The sequence below is a fragment of the Cheilinus undulatus genome, linkage group 14 (assembly GCF_018320785.1).
Source record: "Cheilinus undulatus linkage group 14, ASM1832078v1, whole genome shotgun sequence".
NCBI lineage: Eukaryota > Metazoa > Chordata > Actinopteri > Labriformes > Labridae > Cheilinus > Cheilinus undulatus.
The window spans coordinates 642,493-664,775 of record NC_054878.1 but is presented as its reverse complement, the minus strand read 5'-3'; the positions used below and the strand labels follow the sequence as shown (position 1 = coordinate 664,775).

Below are 22,283 nucleotides of genomic sequence, written 5' to 3'. Positions count from 1 at the left end.
CCACATGACTGTGAGTTTAAAAACACTCAGACCTCATAAACTCTTCATTCTGGGGCTAAATCAGTGAATAACCCGACACGCTGCATGCTGCTGCAGCAACATCAGGCATTGTTAGAAACATTAAATCTTTATGAATATTTCCAGACTTACTCTAACTTATTCTGTGTGATATGGTAGATAAAGTTAGTCGGCAGTTGTTGGTCAGTTTGGGTGCTAACGTGGTCTGTTTGTCTAGGTTTCCTGCAGCTGGCCGTCCTCATTTTTGTTGCTCAACACAAAAAAAAAGTATTTGCGCCTAATTTTGTCTGTTTAAAAGCAAATTGTCTGATGATAGTTTGGGATGGCTCACTCCCCTCCTCTCTCACATTTACCATAGAGAAAAGTGGAGGCATATGACGTTTACACTCAGAGAGAAAGAGGAATGAAGAGACTAAATTCCATTTGATCTTTCCCTTATCTGACTTAGTTTAAGCATTACAATAACGCTGAAACTTTGAATCACATCCAGCACTTTAAAAATGTCCTCTTTTTAATACTCAAGCTTTTTGTTAAAGGATTGAATGAAACTCCTGCAGAGGCGTGACATTTTACACTTCCACCCTCAAAGAATTTAAAATTTTCCCACAAATATTTTCAAAGAATACATTTTTTAAATTAAAGGTACTTCTATAAAAACAGCACTGGTGGAACTACTGAAAGCTCAAAGGCCTTTGTGCATGCGTTTTTAACTCCTACAGTGTTTCCCAACCATTTTTCCTTGGAGCCCCCCTTATATGTACCAAAGAAAAGCAGAGCCCCCCAGGACCCAAGAGAGAAGAAAAAATGACACACTGCCACCAAAAATCAACAGATTTTAATTGTTTCACTGATAAAACCGTAAGAACAGGTCTACGCATGTTTTTCTAATCAAAAGAACTCTGTAAACTACCAAGTAACTGCTTTTCATGGTTTTAGTCAATATTTGCAAATCTAATTTTGGCAGCCTCTGAGCAGACAAATTCCCCCACCCCCCCAGATCTTTAGCACTGCCCCTTGGGGGTCCTGGACCCCAGGTTGGGAACCAATGCTTTAAGTAATACTGAATACAGAATGCAAATGTAATTGCACAGCTTAACATGATTGTAATTGCTGTGCCGTTCACTGTGCAGCACTAAGAGCAAATGGAGACAATGAACTGATAGACATCCTACTGCCAGGCTGTAAATGCCAACAAGTCCATGATTTACTAGAGCTGATCATTTTCAAAAACCTCCAGCCAGTCGAGCCCTCTGATATCTTCTGCTAATCTCTTTGTAGACGTATGCAGAATATCCCTGCCAGCTGATACGTCCATGTTTGTAGGTGAAATAGAATTTCTTTTCTCTGAAGCATTCTGGTCCCAATCTGCAGTCCTCCTGTTTGATCAGGACTTCCAACTCCAAGGTTTTATTCTGGAGAACTGTCTCTGTTTGGAACTACTGGGGAGGGGCTGTGACGTATAAATCTGTTTGTTCTTATTAATGTCTATGAACAGATGTTTTTACACCAGCAGAGACACAGGAAAAGCTGTGCTCACCTCTACATTTAAGACTCTACAGCACATGAAAGCAGCTCCTGGCCTGGACATCCTTAGTCACTTCTATAAGCAGGTTTTTTTATCCCCAACATCCATCCACCCAGAGGTGGTAGTCTTCAGAAAACAGCTGGTTCCTGGATTGGTCTGAGATAACCTCACCATCCAGATGTTTTGCTCCAAATATTGAAGTGTTTGACAGCATGATGGGGACGTCTGGCACCAACCCACACAGCCGATGTAGCGAGCAAACTGCACTTAAAAGCAGTAAGAGAGTTCCCTCACATTTTGAACCCCTGAGAGTCGATGTCTGAAAAATGGGTCAGCAGTCAGTGATCTCCCGGTTTATTTTGCTTCTCCTTCTTTTTGCTCGTGCTGGTCCCATGTAGTCTATCTTTAAGGAGGAGAGGAGAGAGTCAGAAACATCTTGCTGTCTCATTAAATGGATTTTGTGCCAGATGCCCAGCGGCTACAGATGCTGCCTTCTGCACAGCTGAAAGATGAGAAAACAAGGAAAGGAAGAGAGGGAGAGTCAGATGGAGACGGAGGAGGCTGGAGAATGAAAGAGGAAGTAACAGGAGGCAGGACTGTGAGGCAGGAGAGCGGCCAGTGAGTGATAGGAGAGATATCTAATATTGACAAGGTGATTCAGAGGAGAGTGAGAGACAGGAGGGGAGTGATGGTGAGCTATTAAAACACAGACTCATGCATACACATGATGTATGCTCACACCAAACATGAGGGTGGTGGATGGCTTCTCCGTGCATGTTTGCCAGCCTTTCTTATTTAATGTGCTCCGGCTTCCTCAACGTCATCCACCGCCATGTTTCTGCAGAACGCTGCCGATGGTTTGGTATTTAGTCTGAAGACATCTTTTTGATTTATCTGCTGTGATCTTGGAATTTACTCCTGTTAGAAGTAAGTTTGAGGGAACAATAAATCAGATAAAAGATGCTGTCAGAAGCTTTGACAACCAGTACTGGGAATAAGTTCCCAAAGTTTAAAATCCTTCGTGCCTGATAAAGTTTATCTATGTGCAAAAACAAAATCACAGAGAAAGAAACTCCTTAGAAATGATGAAATATCCTGAGATCGGTGCCGTTCTGAGGGTTTTGGGGAATTTCAAATAGGAACACTGCAAACAGAAACTAAAAAATGGCTAATTAGGCATACTGGGAGAGTTACAGTAGTACCAGTAGGTCCAGTGCATCCAGAAAGTATTCAGACCCTCCTTTACTTTTCAGTTTTATGTTCCAGCCTGATGCTACAGTCGACAAACCTTCATTTTATTCTCATTAATCTACATCCTGTACCCCGTCATGACAAAGTGAAAACAGATTTTTAGACATGTCTGCAAATGAATTCATATAAAAACTGAAATATCACAGTGATTTCAGTCTTCAGACCCTTTGCTAAAGTACATGAAATTTAGCTCTCTTGATAGTCGCTGAGTGAAAGCCCATTTGGCTTTTATTTGGACATTTTGCAAACTCAAAGCAGCTTTTCTGTTCTTCTGCACTGAGATGAGTCTTCCATCCATCCTCAGCGCTAAAGTCCAGATCAGTGGAGGGCTGCAGGGTGGCTGTCCCTCTGGGACTTTGTCCCATCTCCACACAGGATCTCTGGAGCTCAGAGTGACCATCTCAGGACTGCCCGTTTGTGGCAGGCTCTTGGAAGAGTCCTGGTTGTGGCAGTCCTCTTCTATTTGAGAACTAGGGAGGCTACTGTGCTCTTGGAACCTTCAATGCAGCAGATTTTTATTATTTATTTATTTATTTATTCTAGCCTTCCCCAGATCTGTGCCTGTCAACAACCCTGTCTCTGAGCTCTGCAGCTCCTTTGACCTTTGACCCTTGGTTTCTGCTCTGATATCATTGTCAGCTGTGAGGCCTCCCATAGAGAGGTGTGAGCCTTTCCAAATCATGTCCAGTCAATTTAATTTCCCACAGGTGGACTCATCTAAGAGTCTGAATACTTATGTAAACGTGATATTTCAGTTTATTTGAATTAATCTGCTAATATTTTCAAATTCTGTTGTTACTTTGTCATGATGGGGTCCTGAGTGTAGATCAGCTAGATTTTTTTTTTTCAGCTTTAGCATCACGCTACAATAAAACAACATTTAAAAAAGGTGGACTGAATATTCTCTGAATGCATACTGCCAACTGTAAATATCTTTCTGCCACATGATTCTGATTCCATGAAAACGCCATAGGTTTTATAGACAAAAGGATGATGGTAATTAAGGGCCAATCCCATCTCTACCCCTAAGCCCCTCCCCTTCATCTGCCCCTCTTCCCCTTGGAACAGCGTGGTAAGAAACGAGACGCCATCATCACACATTGCTGATGAAGAGCTGCGTCATCAGAGGTGCTAATAAAGCTTCGACCATCTCGTCCATACTATAGATGTCAGAGTTAATCTTCTCCATTTATGTACACAGATGACGCTTTACACGTGAACATACCAAACATACCCTGAACTCTCATCCGTAGTAGCTAAAGATTGAGTATGTGAGAAAACACAACTTTAGAAATAATAGAAATGCTGAAAATATTTTTACATTTTTGCGCCTCTTTCATAGACTGTTGTGTCGTTTTGCAGGTGAAAGCAATGCATGGTGGGAAATTCATCATACCTCTTGGTTTCAAGTGTGTTCTGAAAAATCTTCGTTTTAAGGGCTGTGTAGCCCCCAGCCCTCAGAGAATCGGGACACTCGGTCACCTGAAAGTGCTAAACCAAGGGGAGGGGCTAAGATAAGGGCTGAGGGGTAGAAATGGTGCTGACCCTGAGTGTTTCTGGAAACAAAACATTACTGTCGATCGTTATCAAATTAATTTCTGCCTGGATGATAACACACTGTGCCATATATGAGGAAAGAAAGATATTATGCACACAGTTCCTGTCTTTAATGCCATGACTTTCTCCCAGTTTGAACCAGAGACCAGTGCATCAACGACTGCAGCCTCTGCATATGGGTGCCTGGTCTAACCGAGCTAAGCCGGTCCCCCTGGTTGGACTTCTTTCGTGGCTAGCAGAGCCGGGCACAGTTACACCACCAACCACAGAAAGTAGCTCTCTACCCTCTCCTCATTGATACTGTATGCTTTCAGTCATATGTAGTTAGCTAGAGTCGTCATGGTTACAGAAATGATGCACGGTCTCCTCCAGTTGCAGCGATGTGAACTGACGGGTTTTCACTGTTGCATAGCGGTCCGTTAGCATCAGCTGCAGGTTTGAACTCTTCTTGTGTGAATCTCTGGTCTGACCTGGGCTCAATGTTTATATCATCATGCTGTAACTTTGTCACACAGCTTTTAAATGTTTGCATTTAACTGCTAGTAGCTGATTGGCTGATTGGATGCGGTATTTTGTTGATTGCTCTGACTTTGTTAACCTCATCAGTCATGTTTGCATGTATCTTTTCTAGAAATACATGGGACGTCCACTCCGTAACTCATTGAAAACCTTCTGTCAGACTGATCCTACATCAACATACATTTTAAACCTGATACCTGACAAATTCATACGTGCATGAGTCATCTGACGACCATCAGGATCAGAGAATGTACATCAGAACTGATGAACCATTTCACAGCCATGAACCATCAGTGGACATGAACTCAGAACAGGATGGACATGCATCAACCATCTGTTGGACTGGCTCATAACTAAACAGACCACATGCATAATGATGTGAATGTCCATAATGACCTCTGGACCTGATCAAGTACATGCAGCTGGTCTGTTACAGTGAAGTGCAGTTCTCCATTGTTCCAGAATCCTCCGTATCAGCTCTGGGGTCCATTTAAGTGAAATTTCCTCCCCTAGACAGACTAATGAGGCAGTTATGTTTAAGCACATAAACAGCCCTCTCTCACAGCAGTTACTATTCCCTGTTCAGATTTTCTCATGGTGATTTTTCTTGAGTACACATTGTTTTGTATGACTATTTTCTTTTTCATAAATCCAACAGCCTGTAAACAAGTCTCACGTGGATGCAACGGCTCCAGGAAACGTCTCATAATCCCCAAAAGCCTCTCTGTTATTCATCATTGCCAGCTCCTCTGTAGCGCCGATGTTGCCATTCTTAACTTTACCCGCGTAAATTATTTATGATTATAATAAAAACGTGCAGATTCTTTTCTCCTCATCTTCTAAATCATCAGTGAGTAATGAGTGGTTGTGCTCTTCATCTTTGAGACAGTGATGAGCCCCAGTCCTGATATGTTTGTCATCCGGGGTAAAAGAGTGTTTGAATATCCATTCAGATATTTCATTCTTATCTTGGTGGGAAATTTAACATTTTGCACCACAAGATAAGTCAAATAAAATATGACATTCTTAGCTGAGCCCTTACTTCCTGATGTAGTGTTACACCTGTCAGACTTTTCATTTCAGTGAGGCACAAAAACACGTTCCAGTAACAGCAGAATCACTGGGAATCTAATGCCAACATAAATATGCTGCTCAAGTTTTTAATTCAACATTTTTACAGCCAGCTTTCACTGAACTTCAGCAGAATACGACGGTGAACCTTGGCCCCCAGGACAGGAGACAAAAAACAAAGTCCAAAGTGTTGCTTTAAATGTGATGTTAACATCTGTTTATCATTCCTTCATTTAATATTTGTTGATGATTGAATAACGAATAATTAAAATAATGGTTCTTTTTCTAGTTTTCATTTCTGAAATTAAACCAAATAAACAGGAAATGATGCGTCTTTTCAACTTCAGCTATTAATGTTGGGATCAGAGAATGTAATAGCAGTTAGTATGATTTCAACATTAATTTGCATGACCTGGTGCAGGTGTTGTGCTCAGAAAAGCATCCTGAGAATCACGTGCCCATCGCTGAGGAGTTCATGCTTCCTGGAATGATATAGGGCAGTGATTTTCAAATGTTTTTTTACACAAGGCACACCTAATGTTAAGCCAAAATCTCAAGGCACACCATATTCAAATCGATACAAAAAAACTTTTTAAATAATTTTACAGTCAAGGTGGCCTATAAAGGGAGAAAAGGGGAGAGCTTTCTGGGGCCCAGACAACTGGGGGATTAAAAAAAAAACATGGCAAGTTGGGCAAAAAGTGGTAAAACAAAGTCAGAAATGGGCGAAAATTGTTTAAAAAAAAAAAAAAGTGGCTTGAAATTGGCAAAACCTTGTTGAAAGTGTCAAACTAGTGGCAGAAATGGGCTACAAGTGGTCTAAAAGGGTTAAATGTTGTAAAAAGGTGGTAAAAATGAATTAAAGTGATAAAATAAAAGGCTCAAAATTGGGCAAAAAAGTGGTCAGACAAAGGCTAAAGTGGGCAAAAATTGGCAAAAAGGTGGAATGAATGGGGTGAAGGGGTCTAAAAGGTGGCAAAATAGATCACAAGTGGCAAAAAGGGTTACAGCGGCTGAAAGGTGTTAAAAACGGGTCAAAAGAAATGGGAAAAATGGCAACAAAATTGGGCGAAAAAGTGGTCAGACAAAGGCTAAAGTGGGCAAAAATTGGCAAAAAGGTGGAATGAATGGGGTGAAGGGGTCTAAAAGGTGGCAAAATAGATCACAAGTGGCAAAAAGGGTTACAGTTGCTGAAAGGTGTTAAAAACGGGTCAAAAGAAATGGAAAAAATGGCAATAAAATTGGGCGAAAACTGGCAAAAAAGTTGGCAATAAGGGGTTATAATTGGCAAAAAGTTCCAAAAAAAAGTGGCAAAAATGGGTCTTAAATAGTAATAAGAAGTGGAGAAAATGCTACAAAAAAAAAAAAAAGCAGCAAAATGGTTTAATTTGTCAAAAGGAGTTGCAAGAATGGGTAGAAAGATTGGTTAACTTGGTTAAAATGCATGTAATTGAATAATTTCAACACCAATTTTCTACCCAATGACAGCTCGCCATGCTTTTCAGCTCTTGATGAGCTAACTGTTAGCCAGGATGCTAGCATCAATGCTGCTGATCCAACTCACGTGCACTGATATCATCAATAAATCCCACCCGGGGAGGGCCCATTCTCTGGGGTTTTTCAGGGGTCCAGATGTGTGGGCAGGCCTGGTTACAGTCTCACAGTACTGTTGTAGTAATAATGTGTGGTACAAACACTAGCGTGCTTTGCCACACCTGAGAACCACTGATAGAGGGAGTTAAGTCACGTTCCTGCACGTGTGCTCCTTCATTTGCATTGGTGCCATGCTTTGGTCCACCTTGTCCTTCCATGCCGGAGCCAGGGAAGCGTGCCGTGTCCAAGCACAGAGGAGCGTACTCATGCCGGTCAAATGTACCGGACTTTTAGGCTCAGACGTTCCCAGGCTCGGTACAGACTGCCGAGTGTGAGTGCGCCCTAACTCGGTGCCGGTGTTTGTGTCCCTTGTATCATTCCAGGAAGGCTGAACCCCTCAGCGATGGGCACATGATTCTCAGGACGCTTTTCTGAGCACAACACCTGCACCAGGTTACGCAAATCAATACTGAAATCATGCTAACTGCTTACACCCGTTTTTTCATATTACATTCCTTGATCCCAACATAAACAGCAAAAGTCAAAAAGACGCATCATTTCCTGTTTATTTGATTTAGCTTCAGAAATGAAAACTAACTGAGTAAAACTAAGTGAACAATTTTCATTTATGTGTCATTCAATTATAAATCAAATATGAAATGAACAGATGATACACGGACTGTTAAGGTCCAACACTGCATGAACTGCATGATGCTTTAGCATTTTAGGTGCACACAGTTAAGCTTCTGTAGCGAGGCAGCAGCTGCATTGGCTCTCCTAGACCGTAGCAGTTAAACAGTTTTACTGTTGTAGAAGTGGACGATCTCGATGGTGCTCCTCTCAGACTCTGTGGTTGAGACCAGGATGGACTATGGTGGAATAAAGGTGTTAGAAAGCTTGGTCCATTCTGCTGAGGTGAGACTCCCTGACATTTTAACGCCAGCTGATTTTAGTTCAGTTTCTTTTGGCAGTGTCCTTGTAGGCCGTGCTCCAGCACGGTGACCTTACAACTGCTTCATCATCTCAGTGCACCCCACACTGGATGAGAGGGCAGATATCTTTAATCCCATGATGACTCATCTCTACTGTGTAATCTGAGCCCACTGCTTTCTTCATGTAAACTCGCTGCTAAGGGGAGGGTTTAGCCAGTCAGCCTCCATATTCAACATTATTTCACCCATGTCTGCTGCATGATGGCGTCCATTCTAACTCATCATGCCATCTTTTTCCATACCTCCTCTTCCCCATTCTGCCATCATCTCCCCATCTACCTCCTCCCTCCTTCCTACCCCCCTCTCCCCCGGGTCTGGAACGGGTCAACTACCCGCGATGTGGTTTTGCCCTCTGTGGTAGGTACTTTCACTCCCCAACGGACACTAAGGAGCTGCTCTACGACCCGGCATCGGTGATGAACGGCGACACGCTCAAGTTCTGCCTGAAGGAGGCCTGGTGCAAGCTGTCCTTCTTCGTCCTCTCCTTCTTCTACTATCTCTACTGGTGAGCACAACGTGACAGCAGTGCGCCCAGATAATTGGATTACATGTAAAGAGATTACATTAATCTGATTACAACTACCAGAGTTAAGAAAAAACGATGAAGTAGAACTTGAGCTTCTTTTCAGAAACATGAGTTAGGAAGGAAATGGAGAAAGTAGGACTCACTTCACGTTTGACTGCACTCACAACACCGCCACATGGTGGTTGAACTCGGCTTGGTTCTACAGATCTGGTGACGTAATCGAAGTGCAAATCACTGAATAAAGCAACCATTTCTCTGGCTATCACATGCAACACGTAGAGTAGGTCTGTGAGGTTAGGGTGACTGTTAGCACTAATGCATGTGATGTTAAGAGAAGTTGATTCTTTACTTCACTGACGAGCACTACCGCTCTGTTTAGCCGAAGCTACAGTCTCTGTTAAACGTGTGATTTTGCTCCTTGTTGATTTCAATGCTATATTGATTGTTCTAACATATTTAACATGATGATAATTTTCCTCTCCATGTCTGATAACGCTGTTATTAATCACTCTGGATTCCTGTTCCGTGTGTCATGTGGGTGCTGCAGTGTTTGGAACCTGGATATATCCCTCTAATAGGTCTAATCAATGGAAACACTTAAAGGTACAATCCTTATCTTCTTTGACCTCTTTTTCACGTTAAAGATTTGTGACCAGAATCATTCTTACCATTTCAATTTGACCTGTTTCCATATGGCCAACGCAGATTTGATAAATTCTCTGGTTCTCGGTTCATTCGTGAGCCCAGTCTGCTTCAGAGCACCATGTTGGCAATATGGACGACAACTTTAAAACAAGCATGAGATTTCAGTAAAGCTATGTGGGTCACAACTAGTTTCATACTTTGTGAGATGTTTTATTCTGCAGCAGATTTTTGAAATGGATTTTTCCAAAAGGATTGCAACTTTAACATGGAGTTGTTCTTCTATGTGTGTGATAATGCTGCGATCGAACATTTAACATGTGCCCTAGGTCCCGTCTTGGTGGAGAAAAGATTTTCTGTTGTCTTTTTTAGGCAGATGGTACACTGTTAACATGTTAATCACAGCAATACCACACAGGTAGAAAAGCAACATCATGAGCATTATGGGAAATGTTGTTCCTGTGATATTTATAGATATGCTGTTTGTACTTTTTAAGATATAAGTTGATCTGTTCATGACTTTATTTTTCAAAACTTCTCCCTGTTCTTCAGGTAAGAAAAAAAGAAAATGGAGGTAAAGTTCATGTCAAACATAGAATCCATTTTCAAACAGCAGCAGTCATACTTTTAAAAAGATCTCTGGGATTTCCCTCCTGGCATGGAAGAGTGGCAGGAATTCCTATGATTTTAAAGTGCTACTTTTATGTGCATAAGTGAACTCCATTTCACAGCAGACGTCAAAGTCACTGTATTGTATATTTCAGCTAACATGAGGCTGGAACACACTAGACAATGTTCAAATCTTAACCATTTTCAAAAACCAGAGCCCACTGATGCAGAGACGGTTTCATCACCAGTAAGATCCTCTAGATGCACATACTACATGATTCAAAGAAGACTGCAGCAGCAGTTATCTTTAATGACAATCACAGCGAAGAGTCTTCACAGATCTGATCTCACATGACCTCAGAAGAAAAACACAAGCATGGAGGCCAGTTCATGATACCGCCAAGGCCGCTAGCATTCACACGGCGCTGCACGAGGTCACTGCTGATGGTGAAAGGAAGTCAGCGACAGCAGAAAGTCCATACACGCTTTAATCGTTCATAATTCACAAAAATAATTGATTCCAAGAGGATTCTTGATCCAGTCAGACACAGGTTTAGATCAGTGGTTTTCACAACTGTATTTTCAAAGTTTTATGTTTCATCTTGAAGCATTTTTATTTTTATATTTCTGATATGTTGGTACGGTTAGGTTGGCTCCTCCGGGTGGAGAATGTCTTTTCCCCAAGTGGAGGAGTTCAAGTTCCTCGAGGCCTTGTTCACGAGTGAGGGCAGAAGGGGCTGCGAGATCGACGGGTGGATCGGTGCAGCAGTCATGGTGAAGAGGGAGCTAAGCCGGAGGGCAAAACTCTCCATTTACCGGTCAGCACTCGTCCCAACCCTCTCCTATGGGCATGAACTCTGCGTAATGATGGATAACAGCTCAAGTTCAAGGATCAAAATGAGGGTCCTCAGGAGGGTGGCTTGGCTCAGCCTTAGAGATAAGGACAAGGAGCTCAGACACCTGGATGGATCATGAAGTAGAGCTGCTGCTTCTTCACATCAAAAGTTGAAGTGGCGCAGGCATCTGAATAGGATACCTCTCGGTCAGAGACCCCGGGGTAGGCCCAGAACTTGCTGGAGAGATTATACGTCTCATCTGGCCTGGGAAAGCCAGGGATCCCCCAGGAAGAGCGGGAAAATGTTGCTGGGGAGAGAGATGTCTGGGTTGACTTGCTTAACCTGCTGCCACCATGACCCGACCCTGGAAAGGCAGAAAATGAATGAGTGGATGGATGATGTTTGTTTTTAACATCCATCTTTCCAACAATCAGTTATCTGACTTCAGTAATGACCTTGTTGCCAATACTCTTTGATCATTATGCTCTATGCTCTGATTTAGTGGGAACTATGAGTTTGTATCTATTTAGCTGATGCATGATTGCATGGCAGCAGATCATCCTCCACCTCCAGCCTTGCCTGGTACTCACTTTTAATAATTGTCGGTGCCAAAAACCTGTTTTCATGTTTATGGCTCTAAATGTATGTTCCCTTCAGGGACCAAATTCCTTTTACTTCTTATCAAAAGTCCCCCTGGTTTGGTCTCTAGACCTGGTGCTAGGTCTCAGTATGACCCCAGGGTTCACACAGCCCTATGCTGTCGTTAGCTTGTATATGAGCATCATCAGACCAATGCAGGAACGTCCTAACTTTCACAGTGTACTGTTGTATAGTCTTGACATAACCTATGAATCCATCCAGTTAACCCCATACACAGCAGAACTTAGCAAAGCTAATCTTTCTTCTGTTTTGTGGTCCTGCACCTCCTCTGACATCCCGGGTCACCCCTTAGGGGAGGCCCGCCCAAAACTTTGAAACCCACTGCTCTACAACAATCAGCAAAATCCATCCATCCACATCACCGATCCCATCCTGGGTCGCAGGGGTGCTAGAGGCTGTCCCAGCCATCACCCGGGGGGGGGGGGGGGGCATCAGCCAGGCACACTCACTCTCAAACTTACAGCCAACTTAGAGTCACCGGGTATGCAGCATGTCTCTGATCTCTAGGAGGATGTCAGAGTACCTGGAGAGAACCCACGCACGCGTGAGGAGAACATGCAAGCTCCACGCAGAATGGCCCTGACTGGTAGTCTAACCAGGAACCTCCCTGCTGTAAAGGCAACAGCACCAACCTCTGCACTGCTGCACAGGCTGCAGTCAGCACGATGGCTATTATAGAGGCCATTCAACTCTGCAGATGGGAATGTATGGAAGATTATTGCATTAATCAAGAAAATACCAATCTAATTCCTCAGTTAGCAAGATTATTCTCCCAGAATTACAAACAAGTTAAAAGTATAAGCAAGCAACCTAATATAAGGGAAAGAATTTGGTAAGAAAACCAGTTTTTCTTTACATCAGGTCTCCTCGATCATGAATGCATGTCTGACGTTTGTGGCTAGATGGACAGCTCAGACATCGATTCGTTTTTCATTGGCTTACGATTTTAATCTTTGCTAGACCTGCCGCTATCTTTGACTTACATTCATCACCAGCAGCGCCTGTAACTCTTTTTATCAGAGAGTGGAGAAACTCGCAGTAAGGTCATCGTATTTGCACCAGGATAATCTGGACCAGTAACCGGTCCAACAAACCTCATATCAGGCTCATTTAGGGGATTAACTAAGACCAGAATCAGCCCTAGAGTTGTCTAGTGTGTATCCAGCTGAAAGATGGCATATTTAGGATTGACCTTTAATTCATACCAATGACAGATGATTAAATATGTCCGTGCACCAGTTTTAGACCAGACTCTGGGGCCTGATGGTCTGGCACCCTCAGTGAGATGAGGAGGGCTTGGTTCTGTTTCATTGTTTGAGTGTTTGTGTGAGACAGGATAACAAGCCCGTCCTCTCTGCTGGGTTTGGTCCTGGCCTGGGTGTCTGTGGTTATAGATTCATCTTGAACTTATCCCATCTTGCTTCTTCATCTCACTCCATCCTGTCCCGCTGTGGCTCATGTTGGATTGATCTGCTGTTTTAGAGAGACGCCGGCGGCAGCAGCAGCATTATCAAGGTACTTTTTAACAGAGCGGGGCGATGGTCAACTCACTCCTCATTCAACAAACCCGTGTTTTTTTTTTACGGGACATGTCACTGTTGACTGTATGGATTTATAACTGCAAAGGCCTCCTGGCCCCTGATGGGTTAATAGTTTGAATATTTATATTGAAATTGAATGCGATGTTCTGAATATTTACCTGAAGTGTTAGCTCTAATAGATAAATAGAGAAATAAATGAGGGTGCGTGCTGGAGCAGACACACAGCCAGTCTGTAAGGGTTTAACTAACAGTCAGCATGAGAACTAGCTGCTGGTAATCTACTCTGGCATAGTTACAAAGACTGAGTAACTACGTGAGGGATTAACTGTTAGTTAACCAGCCGTTATCACTGAATTAACTGGGCACTTTATGGTAACTTTGCAGTGTTTCCCAAAGTGTGGCTGCAGGAGGTCGTTTACAAATTACAGGAATAAAAACAGCAATGTCTCACAATTGAATGATCTTAAAACACGTGATTGGTCCTTTAAGACTCTGAGGTGACAGAACACAGCCAGAAGTTTTACTTGTGTCACCTTTTTCTCACTTTGTCTGATTTATAAAACCAGTGTCATGGTTTAACTGGTGTTGGATTAACTGGTGACACTTTAAATTTATCAGTGTCCTCTCAGACAAGGGTTCTTAACTTTGTCAGCCCCCGACCCCCAAAATAAAGGTGCCAGAGACCGGGGACCCCCACTGTACCTGAAGGTGGCTGAACAGCCATGATGTTCTAGAAGAGTCACGAAGAGACAAGGCCGTCCGTTAGGGGGATAAATGGGAGAGCTTTCTGTTTCCCAGCCAAACTGGGGGCCAGTAAAACCATGGTCCACCGTGAGGTTAAGCTGTTATATCCATATTTTATATTTAACCGGAAATAATAACCACTCTTATCAAAATAACAAATCTCTGATTTTAAATCACGTGTATATAACCTCCTTTAAAATGTAAATCTATTTTATTACAAATTAATAATTTAAATGATTTAAAAATTGAAGAAACAGTTAATAATGTCAAAAAGGTGGAAAAGGTGGTGAAACTGGATCTTAAAAGTAGAAAAAAATGGGTTAAAAGGGGAAAAAATTATATACAAATGTCAAAAAATAACCGAAAAAAGTCAAAATGGGCACAAACAGTGGTATTAAAAAGTGCCTGAAAAGGCTTTAAATTGGCAAATATGGGTGGAAATCAGTTGAAATTGATATGAACTGGCAAAATAGTGATAGTGGCAGAAATTTGTCAAACTGGCAAACATGGGCATATCAGATAGTCACATGTGGTTAAAATGGGAAATACCGGGCATAAAAAGTGTAAAAAAGGGGTTAATAGAGGCAACATTAAGCTTAAGTGGCAAGGATTGGTTTTGGTTTAGAAGTGTCAAAAATAGGCAGAAAAAATTGAGAATTTAAAATGGCAAAAATATGTGTTAAAACTGGTGGGAAAAAATGATGAAAACTGGTTAAAATTTGGCAAAACTGGTGTAAAGTGGCAACAGTGGAATTTGAAAAATATTCTTTTTTGTAGTGTCTCGCCACCCTCGGGGGGTCCTGACCCCGAGGCTGAGTTCACTGGGCCACAGCCTCAGTTTACAGATAAATATTACTGAAGGACATCTGAGAGACTTTGCCAGTGCCTGATTTCAAATAATAACTTCAGTGGTTCACACTCTCTAGTCCTGTTAATGTCTCTGGGACAAAAACATTTCCATTTAAATTCTCTGATGATGAAAACAAAATATGGTAAATAAAGGGTTAATATTGGTCTCATGTTATGGTTGAACAGGGTGTTTTTGGTGGACCCAGGAGATTTTCACCCTGCTGATGATGAGGACAGGCTTTTTTAGCTGATTCCAGTACTAGTGCCGATGTTTTTCATCACTTCTTTCGGTCTAATTCTTCATGTTTGACCACAGAAATACCCATCAGGTGAGCTTTTCTGCCTGATTAAAACTTCTTCTGTAAATCAGAGGTTGTTTGGACTGAGGTCCAACGTTAAACTGATCCTAAATAGCAGATTCAAATCTGCTGCTGACATCTGTGTTTGCCACCTTACTAGTAGAGTCTGTCAACAGAGCCGCTATCACCGGTACAGATGTTTATCTGACACATCAGTGCTTCCCTGTACCCAATCATAGCACTTTCTTATCTGTTACCTTCTAGCTAAGCCAGGTTTTGTGTATCTTATTATGAAGTTTAATTCAAAGACAATTCATCTCTGAATTCTCATCGTTCTTATCTTTCTTTCTGAGCCAAAGCCTAAAATCTAACCCAACAAGTTTGAAGTCCAAACCAGTCATCAGCAGTACATCAGGGAAAATTCAGTGACCGCTCTGATGAGCACATGCGTCAGGGATCACTGACGGGGTTGAAATGGACGTGAGTTGGTCTGAAACCCGCTTCCTTCAGCTCTTTGTGGATTGCCTTGTGACACTGATTCCTCTGTTCACCGCTCCTGAGAGCAGACTCACTCCAGCACCACACGACTGCACCTGTGACCCAAACATCCTTCACACACAATCAATCTTACCTTGCCCACACACACAAACCCCCATGTGTGCCCTTAATTAAAATGGAGCATGCCCTCACAGACATACACAGCCCAACATGAGCTCTCACCTCCACACGGGGGTGAAGGCTGATTTAAACCCTTGTTGGTCACTCGCTGGAGCGTTCGTGGCACAGATGACGGTCTGGAATAGCTCTATAACTCTTCACTTAGCTGACCGGGGCGCGGCAGGAGGACAGACACACAGACTCTGGGGCACCAGGCAGAAATTCAGAGTGAATTTGTCAAACAAGCAAGTTTAGTCAAAAATAACGACCATGAAATCCAGTTATATGACGCAGTTTGGAAAAAGTTGGCTATCAGTGCAACTGAAATACCAGCATCACGTACTGAGACTGGGCTGTCATCATGGCGAGCACTGCAGCCTGCAGACCTGACGCCACCAGAAACACACTCAGCGTATGTTACCAGTGGCCAACACACTGCTGCAGGGTGGGCGCCCCTTCTAGCATCTCCCTTGGACTTGGTCTGATGGTTCAGGCCTCCACGTCGTCCATTAATCCCTGATAAGTGGACACCTCAAAGGGCATTAACCCTGACTTAATGGACACCAATAGAATTTCCAGAGCCAATCAAAATGAAGCGTTCCCCAACACTATGGTGTAAGTCTGGATAATCTCAGTCTTCTGCTGTTGAGTTTCATTGCCTGGTAAAAGATGAAATCTCAGTCTCTGTAGATACAAACAATTAAACTTAACACAGTATCAGTTAATCCGCCGTTAAAAGTAGTCAAGTGTTGACTAGTTATTCCCCTTGATGCCAAATATACAGTCATGGAGGAAAATGTTGGCACCCCTGGAAATTTTCCAGAAAATTCACCATTTCTCCCGGAAATTGTTGAAGTTACAAATGTTTTTGGTATACATGTGTTTATTTCCTTCATGTGCGTTGGAACAACACAAAAAATGTGAAGAAAAAAGACTAAATTGACATAATTTTACACAAAACTCAAAAAATGGGCCAGACAAAATGATTGTCCCCTTTTAAAACTGTGGGTGAATCATTTTATTTCCAGCATCTGATGCTCATTTAAACTCACCTGTGGCAGTAACAGGTGCTGCAATCTAGAAATCACACCTGAAGCCAGTTAGAATGTCTAAAAGTTGACTCAGCCTTTGTGTTGTGTGTCTGTGTGTGTCACACCAAGCATGGAGGAGAGAAAGAAGAGCCCAGTACTGTCTGAGGACTTAAGAAGCAAAATTGTGGAAAAATATGGACAACCTCAAGGTTAAAGACCATCTCCAGAGATCCTGAGATTCCTCTGTCCACTGTGTGTAATATAATCAAGAAGTTTATAACCATGGAGCTGTGGCTAATCTCCCTGGATGTGGACAGAAGAGAAAAATTGACAAAAGAATGCAACACAGGATAGTTGGAATGGTGGATAAACATCCTCAGTCAACTTCCACACAGATTCAGGCTGTCCTGCAGACTCAGGGTGCAAAAGTGTCAGCTGGGACCATACGTGGTCATCTGAATGAGATGAAGCGCTATGGCAGGAGACCCAGGAGAACCCCACTGCTGACAAAGAGACAGAAAAAAGCCAGACTGGAGTTTGCAACAATGTACCTGAGTAAGCCTCAATCCTTCTGGGAGAACATTTAGTGGACAGATGAGACTAAGGTAGAGCTTTTTGGAAAAGCACGTCATTCTACTGTTTACAGAAAACAGAATGAGGCCTACAAAGAAAAGAACACAGTACCTACAGTCAAACATGGAGGAGCTTCAAGGATGTTTTGGGGTTGTTTTGCTGCCTCTGGCACTGGGTACCTTGACTGTGTGACAGGAATCATGAAATCTGGAGACTATCAAAAGATTTTGGGCCACAGTATGGGGCCTAGTGTCAGAAAGCTGGGTCTGGGTCAGAGGTCATGGGTGTTCCAGCAGGACAATGACCCCAAACATACCTCAGAAGTCACCAAGAAATGGTTGGAGACAAAGCTGGAGAGTTCTGAAGTGGCCAGCAATGAGTCCAGATCTAAATCCCATTGAACACCTATGGAGAGATCTCAGAACTGCTGTTGAAGAAGCACCCTTCAAATCTGAGAGACCTGGAGCAGTTTGGAGAAGAAGAGTGGTCCAAAATTCCAGCTGAGAGGAGTAAGAAGCTTGTTGATGGTTAGAGGAAGTGATTGGTTTCAGTTATTTTTTCCCAAGGGTGTGAAACCAAATATTAAGTTGAGGGTGCTAGTCATGTTGTCCAGCCCATTTTTTGAGTTTTGTGTAAAATTATGTCAGTTTTGTCTTTTTTTCTTCAGATTTTTTGTGTTGCTCCAATGCACATAAAGGAAATAAACACATGTATACCACAAACATTTGTAATTGCACCAATTTCTGGGAGAAATGATGTATTTTCTGGATAAATTCCAGGGGTGCCAACACTTTCGTCCATGACTGTAGATACTGTCAGACCCTCGAAAACGTCTTACATTCTGGTGTGAATTATAATCTGGATTTCACGCCATAACTTAATAATTTGTAAGACAACGCTATTTTATTTTTGACATCAACACCAAAAGCGTATCTTCCTGCTAGATGACATGTTTGAACTCCGTTCTGATCCTACCTGGGCCCCCATGAGCTCTGTGCCGTCTCCCCCTCACTGCTTTGCTCCTCCAGCTCTGGATGATAAAGACGCCCTGCCTGACAAATGGCGTCTCCCTGTGAATGCAGACTGACCTTAACCCTCTGACCTCTGACCTTTCCTCCTGAGCTCGTGTCTGCCACAGGGATGTTGTGACATGTGCTTCTCTGCTGTAATCAAAACTTTCCTCCTGTAAGACTGACAGGAATCTCTCTGCTTGGTTGAACCCGTTTGTCCACATGCATGCTGTTGTCAGTTTCTCCATGTGTGCCGCTCTGCTGCACGTTTACAGGTCTGCCTTTACTTAACACACTCCTCACTCGATGCTGCAAAACTCTGTCCTCTGAGTGTGCTGGCAGGGTTAACCCCGGCTCATTACTGACACAGATGTTCAGAGCTAATGGATCGTGAAATAAGCGACATCTGTCAGGAGTGCTGGATAGAAAATGTTTTTTTACAGGCAGGCAGAGGCCTCTTCATCAATCATGATAAAAACCCTGGGCATATGAAATAAAGATCCAGATTTGTAATGATTATAGCTCATATTTGAGCTGAGCAGCACGTGTGTTCTGGATATTGGGGTTCTGCAGTGGAACAGCTAAGATATGGTCACAGAAGCAGAAGCTCAAGTGTTCATTCATTGTTTTCGCTTGTATCACAATGTTCAATGAAGTGTGCCTGTGTCTGCCGATGGACTGGATGTGAGTAGAAATGCATGCTGCTGTTGGATTTTTTAGGTTGGAAGGAAATAGCTCATGATTTGGCAGGGGGGAAAAAAACAGTAAGAGGACAAGCTAGCAAACTCAAGTTACCCTTTTCTGATGTCCATGCTGCTAATCCGTCGCACTGGCTAATTAAAAGAACAAACACCGCCAGCAGCTGAGGATTATCATCAGCAACAGCTAATTAGCATTAATTGGGCAAAACTTGCTAAAAGAGCAGACTGAAACTCACACACCAGAGAGGGATTTAGAGCCGCAGAGGGGGTTTTCTAGGTCAGCCATGACAGAAAGATTGATGAGTCCTGCCTGTCAAAATCACGGGAGAGATCCGGTTCAGTAGACGAACAGAGAGATACCTGACTCCAGCATATTCATCATTCTAGTTACGGTCTCTGCTGAATTCAGTCAGTGTGTTTAAAAAGATTAAAGATTTACTACAACCCCAGTTCCAAAAAAGCTGGGACACTGATTAAATGTAAACACAAGCAGAAGGTTATGATTTTTATCTTATAAACCCAGACTTTGTTTACAATGGAGCATTAACAACATATCAGATGTTAAACTGAGACATTTTTCCATTTCATGATAATGTCAGCACGATGGCAGCAGCAATCAAAAAAGTAGGGACAGGGCCATAAATGCCTGGAAAGAAAAGCACAGGAAAACAGCTTGGGGAGTATTTTGCAACTAATGAGGTTAATTGGCAGCAAGTCAGTCACCAGACTGGGTATAAAAGGAGCATTTCAGAGAGGCAGAGTCCCCCAGAAGTAAAGCTAGGCAGAAGATCACCAGTCTGCAAAAGCTGGGTCTAAATTGTGGAACAATTTTAGAAAAAAATTCCCTCTATGTAAAATTGTGAAGAATTTGAATCTCCCACCATGATATCGTCAAAAGATTCAGAGAATCTGGAGACATCTGTGTGAGCTGGGGACCAGGCTGAAGGTCAGTATGGGATGTGCTGATCTTTTGGCAGCGCTGCATTAAAGACGGCATCATTCTGTACTTTAAGGCTGCGTTCACACTGCAGGTGAAAGTGACCAGAATCTGATTTTTTTGCTCACATGGGACTCGTGTCTAATTTTTTCTGACAGTGTGAACAGCACAAGTCAGATTGAATCTGACCGTTTCGTATCAGATTGAGGCCACTTTGGTATGTGGTTCTAAATCAGATACATATCTGATCTTATGGAAGTTGACTGCTGTGTGAACAGGCAAACAAAAATTCAGATCTGAGAAAAGATCAGAATTGAGCATTAAGGCCTGTGGTGTGAACCTAGCCTTAATCACTGATTGGGCTCAGGAACACTTCCAGAAATCATTCTATGACACATTTAGTAAAGAGCAGAAGCCGTACGTAAGCAGAAACACCTCCAGCTTCTCAGGTCAAGGCTCCTTTAAAATGAACTGAGGCAAAATGGAAAACTGTTCTGTGGTCATATTATCTTGAATTTAAAATTATTTTTGAAAACCACAGGCGCCGTGTCCTGTGGACTAAAGAGGATCTGGAGCATCCAGCTTGTTCTCCTGGCTCAGGTCTAAAGCCTGCATCTCTGATGGTATGGGGTTGCATTAGTGCCTATGGCGTGGGCAGCTCTAACATCTGGAAAGGAACTATCAATGCTGGACAGTAGAGAGAGCTTTTAGAGCAACATGTGCTCCCATCCAGACAATGTCTCTGTCAGTAAGACCATGCTAAACCACAGACCACATCCATCACAACAGCATGGCTTCACTGGAGAAGAGTCTGGGTCCTGAACTGGTCTGCCTGCAGTCCAGACCTTTCACCAACAGAAAACATTTGGAGACTCAGAAAAGGAAAAATCTGGCAAAGAAGACCCAGGACTGTTGAGCAGCTAGAATCCTACATCAGACATGAATGGGACAACATTCCTCTCCCAAAACTCCATCAGCTGGTCTCCTCCCTTCCCAGATGTTTACAGACTGTTGTTTAAGAAGAAGGGATGCTACACAGTGGTAAACACGGCCCTGTCCCTACTTTTTAGAGACGTGTTGCTGCCGTCAAATTCAATATGAGCAAATATTTTCATGAAATGGTAAAATGTCTCAGTTTAACCTTTGATATGTTGTTTATGTTCTACTGTGAATAAAAATGGCTTTATGAGATTTGACACTCATTGTATCCTGTTTTTTACATTTTACACAGTGTCCCAGCTTTTTTGGAACTGAGGTTGTAAGTCAGATTTCTTTAAGTCATTTTTCGACACCCAGATACTGGAGAGCCATTTCTCTTACATGTGCACACCTGGGGTTGAGTGCACAATCCATGTCTGCAGCAGACTTTGGACTGTGACTCAGAGGTCAGAGGTCAGACAGCAGAAGTGTGAGGATGGTTCAGAGTCCATGCAGAGCTGCAGGGAAACACAAATTCTATTGTTTTCTGATGTAGCATACCAGCTACTTAATGCCGTACTATTTTGTCATGTGCTTTAGCAGCTGTAGCTGTGTTAATGACTCAGTGTTTATTGGACAGAGGCAGATGTACTCTTTCTGTTTATTTCTATGGATGAAGGAGATTGGATTGTCCTCAGGTGTGCTTCTGTCCCCTCAGACATGTATTACCTGCACGGCGCCCTAATCAAAGCTAGAATAATTGGATTCTAGCTCCCTGACTGTTCCTGTGTTGTAGATTGTCATGTAAAGAGGGTGTGTGGCACACTAATCCACACTATCTGCTCTCCTGTTCATGACTCCGACTAATTTATGGAGCAATTCACGTCTAATGGCCGCTAACGATTGGAAACAGGGTCCAACCTAATTGGATACATGAGTTTGAAAAAATGGTTGCTCCATTATTGTATTATAGTTCCTCCAAGTGGTTCTCTTACTGGTCCTTAATATATACAGATATGTCCATAATTATCAGACATTGGCATACATTTTTTAATAATTTTGTTTCTTTTCTCATCATCACAGAGTGGATTTGAGATAAAGTAATGGAGAGGTGACTGAAGTCTAGACTTTTAGCTTTGATTTAAGGAGTTTCACAATCAAATGGAATAAACTATATAGGAATTACAGCTGTTTTATTCAGAGTAAGGCTGCATGTCCACAGCC

General features: G+C 42.6%; 1 protein-coding gene across 1 annotated transcript in view; it reads left to right on the top strand.

The window, feature by feature from the left end:
- The window catches only part of cnih3 (cornichon family AMPA receptor auxiliary protein 3), a 143,771-nt gene extending 130,538 nt beyond the window's left edge, over nt 1–13,233 (top strand). Inside the window, exons 5-7 of the mRNA XM_041805752.1 lie at nt 8,888–9,031; nt 9,600–9,655; nt 13,194–13,233. Of these exons, the coding sequence (XP_041661686.1) occupies nt 8,888–9,031; nt 9,600–9,627 (172 nt within the window). The 3' untranslated portion in view covers nt 9,628–9,655; nt 13,194–13,233. The remainder of the gene's footprint in view (nt 1–8,887; nt 9,032–9,599; nt 9,656–13,193) is intronic.
- Nucleotides 13,234–22,283: the final 9,050 nt, after the last annotated feature.